The sequence below is a fragment of the Megalopta genalis genome, chromosome 2, assembly GCF_051020955.1.
Source record: "Megalopta genalis isolate 19385.01 chromosome 2, iyMegGena1_principal, whole genome shotgun sequence".
NCBI lineage: Eukaryota > Metazoa > Arthropoda > Insecta > Hymenoptera > Halictidae > Megalopta > Megalopta genalis.
In genome coordinates this window covers 17390760-17398020 of record NC_135014.1, presented here as the reverse complement: position 1 = coordinate 17398020, position 7261 = coordinate 17390760, and the positions used below count along the sequence as shown (strand labels likewise).

Genomic DNA, 7261 nt, shown 5'->3' with positions numbered 1-7261 from the left:
CGTCTATAACAGATGGAAAAGTTGCAAGATTTAAGAACGGTTAAATCGACGTCCTTATGATGTGTTTTTATCAACAATCTGTTAACTCAACCTTAGAATTGTCCTATAAAAAATTTCTAAACAAAAATGAACAATCTAATGGTGTATAAAAAGGTGATCAAATTTGTGTTCCCGTTCGAGAGTGTTATCAGATAAAAGCTAAAATCGCGGTTAGGATTAGACAATTTTTAAAAACATTCTTAACTAATCGGACGTCACTGAAAATATTCACGCGCTTAACACATTGTTAATATTGTCCTGTAAACAAAAGGGCAAAGCAATCGTAAGAAAATGGAGGTCAATAAAAAAAAAGAAACGATCGAAGTTCTATTTAAGAACATTGTCAAGTAACATTTAAATCACGCTCAGAAAGAAAGAAAAGCCTCGCGAAAACAAAGTCAAGGGATGCATTTAATCGGGAACGGATGTAAAAGGACAATTCTGTTGATCCCAAGGATAAAAATGAACGGAGTCGCGTTTGATACGGAAATGTTTATTCATATTCTATATAAATCAATTCGTCCTTAACGTTTACATGCATGGAAGCCTATAGACTTTCAGCCGGGCTCATCAGCCGAAAATCCATCGCAGCATTTCCATCGATCATACAAAACTAAACGCGAGTGCACATGGATCGTTGTTACCGTGGCGGTCGCTCAGTATCGTATTTACAGGCGCTACGTTTTGCGTTGGCACGATATATGCGTATGCGTATGTCTATTACATATATACGTATCTATATGTAATTTTATACCGATCTCGTTATTCCGCGTGATCGCGCTACATTAATTAACGCGCGTGTAATGCCGCGTTTACACAAGCCCAGATAATCTTCGCTCGCTGTCGTCGCTCGCGCGCCAAATTCTTAACGATTCGTTGTCAAGTGCAGACGCTATCGATCGACCGGTCGGCGCAAAAATGAACAAAGGGATTATCGTCGATGCCCGAACCTGTCGATCAGGTGTAATTTTATGAAAATTTGTGTTGCATACAGGGAACGTCCCCCTCCGACTTTCACTGAAACGCGAGTAGCGTGTAAAGCCGTACATCAACGGCTGTGCCTTACACGGTTGGCTCGATGCAGGTCGTGCTTGAACGTTAAATAATGCTTTGCTCGCGATAATATCCCGGCGATTCCATATGGCCCCTGCAAATACCATGACGCGAATAATTTGTATAATCCGTTAAAGGTGTTATCAACATTAAGCTTCGTACGCTCCTCGAAAATTATTGCGAACAGGATTCCTCTCTGATATTTTTTTCCGACGTGAAAAGAAGCTCGTCTAATTGCTTTGTTTTCATGGCGCATCATTTATTTTCTTGAATGATCTATTAGCGTGATACAGCAGCTGAGAAATTGAAGATATAATTCAAACGTTTGTGGAAACGTTAGACAATTTTCTTCGTAGTTGGAACTACTGTAAATTTGATGATTGAATCTTTCTCTTTACAAGGATTCCTTACAACATGCTACATGGTTCCATTCTTGTCCTTTCACGGAGCTCAGAACGAAAGATGTGCCACCAGTTTTATTTCACCGAAGATTTTACACTATTGGACTTGCTGCTCGTTTCTTTGTCAGATTTTTCGAAAGAAAAATCGTACATAAATTTTGAAAAATGAAACTGCGATATTCCAATCAATAATGGATTACAAAATTAAAAAAAAAATTGTCAATTTCTTTCTGAAATCGTTTCAATTTATAACACTCCCAAGAAGAAACGCATCTTTAGTTTCCCTTCGTCCACACCAAACACAATCGTGTTAAAAAAAAATCGACGTATAACAAAGATAGAAGCACCATGCATTAAACCCAGCTCATTTTTATCATCGCACAATTTTTATTAAGTAAACTATAATACGTCTTCGGAGCCACTTTGCGCAAAATCAGTTCGAACAAGTTCCGAAGAGACCGTCCAAAAATGACAGAAATTTCGAAGGGTAGTTTCTGAAAAGTACAGCTCTAATATTTGGCTGTTCTTCGGAGCAAAGTTTCTTTGAAATCGGAGCCGAGGCTTCCCGTTACCACGTTTCCTAAAAAAAAGAAGGAAAATGATCTCGCTTCGGAGCTCCGACGAAGTTCGAGTAGAAATTTCTCGCAAGTAGAAAAATTAATCGGAAACCCAGCCTCTTTGTTCTCGCCGATCCGCGATCGGCAGTCGGCGCAGGCAAGCTTGAGACCCACGGTCCACAGTGCAACCATAATTTTCACTGTTTACTTTCCCTATGTTTATTTCCTAGAAGACGATCGCATCGCAGCCCTGACGCGGTCTATTTGCTACTCGGTATTGGCATGTCGGCAATCGTGCCACCGGAGCATGTCGAACAACGTAAAAAAAAACTGTTTATAGATGCGAGATCTCCCATAGATCTCTCCAAGAGCTTTCACTTAGATCTCTTCGAGTTCTCTTTGAGATCCACTGTTCACAAGTTCGGTGACAGTTCGGCATCATCTCAGCATCTTCTAACATTGTCCAATTTCAAGGCCTACAGTCGCGTGGTCTCCAGACCCTTCAGCCTGCATCATACGTAGGTGCTCTGCACATCTGTCTGCTGAGTGGTAGGCTGCCACTTCTTCATGATCCTGGGCTTGAACAGCTGGCCGAAGGTGGTGCGAAACTGTCTGGACATGGAGCAATATAGAATGAAATTAATGGCGCCATTCAGCAGGGCCAGAATGTCCATCAGCTCCCCGAAGTTGTGGTAGCAGGTGCGGAAGAAACAATCGCCCAGTACACCTGATAGAAGACCTAGGACTCCCTGAGGTATCTCCGTGACCAGAAACAAGAGCAGTACGGCTACTAACATGTTCGTGGTCCTGTCCGCTCTTTTGTCTGATTTGCTGGGCTTCCGGGGAAGCAGCCCGTTGCCCAAGATCACTGCGGGTTTAGACTGGTTGTAGCTCTTCAGGGCCTGCTTCCTACTCTTCGCTCTGCAACAGAGGCGAACCGCAAGATTAAGGTAAATCGAATCAAGAGATTGTTCTGAAGTGAATCGCGGTTTTTAGATCTGCGATACTTAATTGTTTTATTTTAATATATTGAGCGTACCAAAATTACGTTACTTCCGGGAACTGAGGAGTTCCTAAGGTGATTATTATATTATATATATTATATTATATTATATATATATATAATATTTTATTTATATATTATATTTATATATATTATATAATATATATTATTATATTATTATATTATTATATTATTATATTTGAGGTAATTTTTTCCTCAGCAAAAATGTAATCCGCGGCTTTGCTTACGAGTTATTCACGAAAAACACTGACCAATGAGAGGCGAGATCGGCTGGTGCTAGGCAGCCGAGTCAACGGGCAGTGGAAGACCAGTTCCGCTCATTGACTCGGCCGTTTTACGCCAGCGGAGCTCGTCTCTCATTGGTCAATGTTTTTCGTTAATAACTCGTAAACAAAGCCGCGGATTGCATTTTCGCGAAGGAAAAAGTTACTTCAAATGACCTCAGGAACTCCTTATTTCCCGGAAGTAACATAATTTTGCGACACCTTGTATAACTGTATTTACGCTTATTATGCAATTTGCCGTTTGAAAGCGTAAACGTTGCCGCGTCATTTAGTGTCGTGTTTAGTCAATTTATCATTTTCGCAAACTCTTTGTCGAGAAGAAAATTGTGTAGAAGCTTAGAAAAAAGGCATTTTAGCTATCGTCTAGTAGACTAGTCCCTCTATCACCTAAAAAAATTCGAGTTCAAATTGGCTGAGTTTGAAAAAAGTTATTACGTTTCAGAAGGTGTACAAACACTTTTGTGGGCAACTCTGTATTTCCGGCGATCACGATGCTTCAAAAATACGTTTTTGAGATGTTAAACGAGCTAGGGAGATCCCAGCTTTTCTTCAGGTCTCAAAAAAAGTCAGAAAAGAACAAGGTGACTGAGATTGTTGATTTAATGCCGCCTGATTCAACGACCTGTACATTTCGTTGCCTGGAACGCGGTTTCCTCCATTAATGGGGTATTACTAGATTACCTGTAGAGTGCTTTTATCAGCCAGCAGCTAATAACTGTGAGAATGACGCAGGGCAGAAGCTTTACGACCACACCTAACACCCAGAAGTTCAGCTGGTAGAAGAAGTCTTTGTGTCGGGAGTAATCCGCGTCAACGATGTACGCGATCTCCACGGTACCGTTGTCATTCAGGGTCTGCTGCCTTATCTGACGATCATAGAAATCATTTGTCTTACGTTTTCATCCCCTTTACAAGAACATCTTGTTCTCACCGTTTAACCTTCACACCTTTAGTACCGCGTCTCTTTATTATTTGTTCAGATTTGTAAATTAATTTTCGCGGTAATATAGGGTAGTAGAGCTGGTTATTGTGAGGCGGTCAGTTGCTCTGCCATTGGTTTGTTTTCGGGCAAAAATAATTCTTTGCACTCGAAGCTGTTTTAATTTGAAATTCAAACCATGTTTTCTGATCTAAGTATTTCTATTTTACATGATTTATTGCGATCTATGCGTATGAAATTGAGCTGAGTGCAAGGGGTGGTTAACTTTATATTTATCAAATGACACGTGTAAAGTTTTTGTATTAAAAGATAAACAAAATCAAAGGATAAAAAAATGTAATATTAAAAATTTAAGAAACAAACCAAGAGCACGGCAATTGGTCATCCATTATTAAATAACTGGCTTCATTACTGCATTCTATGCAAAAAATTATTGGGATCTGCAAGTGTAAGAAGGTTCAATCTTTATTACATTAATGTGTTGTTTATTCAAAGCAACCGAAAGTGATGAAAAATGGATCGTTTAGGATAATATTAATCGAAAAAGGTTATGGTCCAAGCGTCATGAACCAACAACTTATGAAATTGGAGGAAGCAATCGAAGTGAAGCAATCGTGTTCCACCACGACAATGCGAGGCCTCGCACATCTTTAGCATTTAATTGGAGCATAGCAATTATTGGAGTTTGGTTGGGAACTGATGTCGCATCCTCCATATAGCTCCGACCTTGCATCATCGGATTATCATTTATTTCGAAGTTTACCAAAGCTTTTTAAATGGTAAAAATGTCAATAATAACAATAGCCTCGAATCGCACTTGATTGAGTTTTTTTACTGATAAGTACCAGAAGTTTTATGAGCACGGAATCATGAAGTTACCAGAAAGACGGCAAAAGGTCATCGAACAGAATGGACAATATTTGACTGATTATCATTTCTTAGTATAGAAAAAATTGAGTTTTATTTCACATTGAAATATCGAAATTACTTTCCTGCCAATCCAATATTTAGTCTACTCGGCTACGTCACGACAGAAATGTCTAAATTTGATCAAAAGTCAGTTAACACGCCACAAATTGTAATCAAATCTGGCTTGCTCGAGTACGTGACGACACAAAGTTCCTAAATGTCATCAAAAGGCAGTCAATTTATGGCGAATCCTAATCTTTGGTTTGGTCCCCGCGCAAACTTCCGAAATCTGATTAAAAGGCAGCCAATACGCCATACATCCTAATCGAATCAGTTTGCTCGAGTATGCATGTCGTGATACAAAGTTTCTAGATCTGGTCAAATGGCTTGAATTATTGAGGTTGCTCCGTTGACATTCGAACTGTTAAGGAAAGAAAATTCTACTTTATTTTTGCATAACCTTGTGGTCCATCGCCTTTAGAAACACGTCTCTGCAAAACTCTCAAGCCCGAATTCACAGCAGTGTCAGAGTTATTGATTACGCAAGTGAAGTTTGAAATTTTAAAAACGTTTATATTCCCGAAACTTTTGCTCGCTGTTGTATATTTAATCGACGCATCGTTCTAGTTACACGCAGTATACAGTATCGCATAAAAAATTGCTCACACGGTTTGAAAATCGTCGAGGATGCTCGAATGTTCAGAAGCTTGAAAATTAAACACAACGTGACCACGGATTTTCGTGGGATTGAAACTTTTGCGGACGAGGTTTCTTAGGATTTCGTTAGCTCGGCTTATTATTCTATAATTATTCTATTATTCTATAATTACACGGTGGAAGACTTACGCCAAACACAAAGTAGCTAGGTGCACATGCGACGAACGGTGCTAGAAAGCTGCTCCAGAGGGCCAACTTGCAACGAGTGGGCGTGCACCATGAGTTGTTCTGCGGAAATCTGCTTCAATAAAACGATTCCTTATGAATTATAATCATTTCATATTTCCTAGTGTCAGGTTATTCGCATCAGTTTATTTCTTGCTTATTTGAAAAAGATAATACATTATACATTTTTCCTTCTTAATTATTCGTGTAAACTCTGTCATGTCTAAACTGTGGATTTTAAAACAGTGAAAAGATGAAAAGTTAGTCCATTCACATAAAGATCATTGCAAGAAGAAAATTCTATTTTATGAAAAAAGAAATACAAAATAAAAAATCAATTATAACAACTAGCAAGAAGAAAATAGAATTTTTTCTTGCTAGTTGTTATAATTGATTTTTTATTTTGTATTTTTTTACGGTAAATTTTTATTTTTCATAAAGATCTACAGTTCGGCCGTATCGTTTTTACATAATTATCGTGCTTTATTTCTTTCAGTTCGAATATGTATGCAGAGATGCATGAATTGCAGGCACAGCCGGCATCAGAAATTTGTAAAATTTGTTTAGGCTCGGACGATCACAGACAAAACGTAGAACAGAGAATTTTTGCAGTTCTGATTTTCCAAGTTGGCTCCGAAAAAATTGATAACTGTATTATGAATTTTGAACAGTCCCAACAAAAATCTTCCCAAACGTCACGTTCTACTTTCGGGAAATCCGCGAATCTAGTCACGAACAATGCAGAAAGCGATTTTTTCATCTCTGGTTTTGGTCGTATTTTCGAACAAGCAACCATCATGCAATCCTTGATTTCAACCGACGCTGTCCAACAATTTTTCCAACGCATTGTTCAATTTTTATTCGAAATTTTCTGGGTCATTTCCAACGAGTTTTGCGGCTGGTATTTCGCACACTGTGATAATGTAATGCTGATCTTAAATACGAAATTCCTTAGAATTTAATAATGCAATATGCACTTGACAAATTTAATAATTTGCAATATTACCACATTAAAATGTCAAACCGTTTTGCACGTTTCTGCATATTTCTATATAAAATTCCCATTAGAATTTGCTTTCATAAAATTGTCCCAGCCAGTGTCCACAATTTGAAATTAAATTTCTATTCGATCAATTCGTGAAATCCGCATAAATTTGCTGTACAAACACCGA

The 7261-nt window shown here is 38.5% G+C and overlaps 1 protein-coding gene across 7 annotated transcripts in view; it reads right to left on the bottom strand.

The window, feature by feature from the left end:
* Positions 1-516: 516 nt before the first annotated feature.
* The window catches only part of LOC117219212 (G-protein coupled receptor dmsr-1), a 96782-nt gene continuing 90037 nt past the window's right edge, over positions 517-7261 (bottom strand). For 6 of the 7 annotated variants that reach the window (XM_076518623.1, XM_033468164.2, XM_076518621.1 and 3 more), the window contains exons 3-5: positions 6054-6165; positions 4040-4224; positions 517-2971 (exon numbers count right to left, since the gene is read on the bottom strand). In XM_076518623.1, the coding sequence (XP_076374738.1) occupies positions 2563-2971; positions 4040-4224; positions 6054-6165 (706 nt within the window). In that variant the 3' untranslated portion in view covers positions 517-2562. The remainder of the gene's footprint in view (positions 2972-4039; positions 4225-6053; positions 6166-7261) is intronic. The other variant, XM_033468165.2, reaches the window with a different exon arrangement.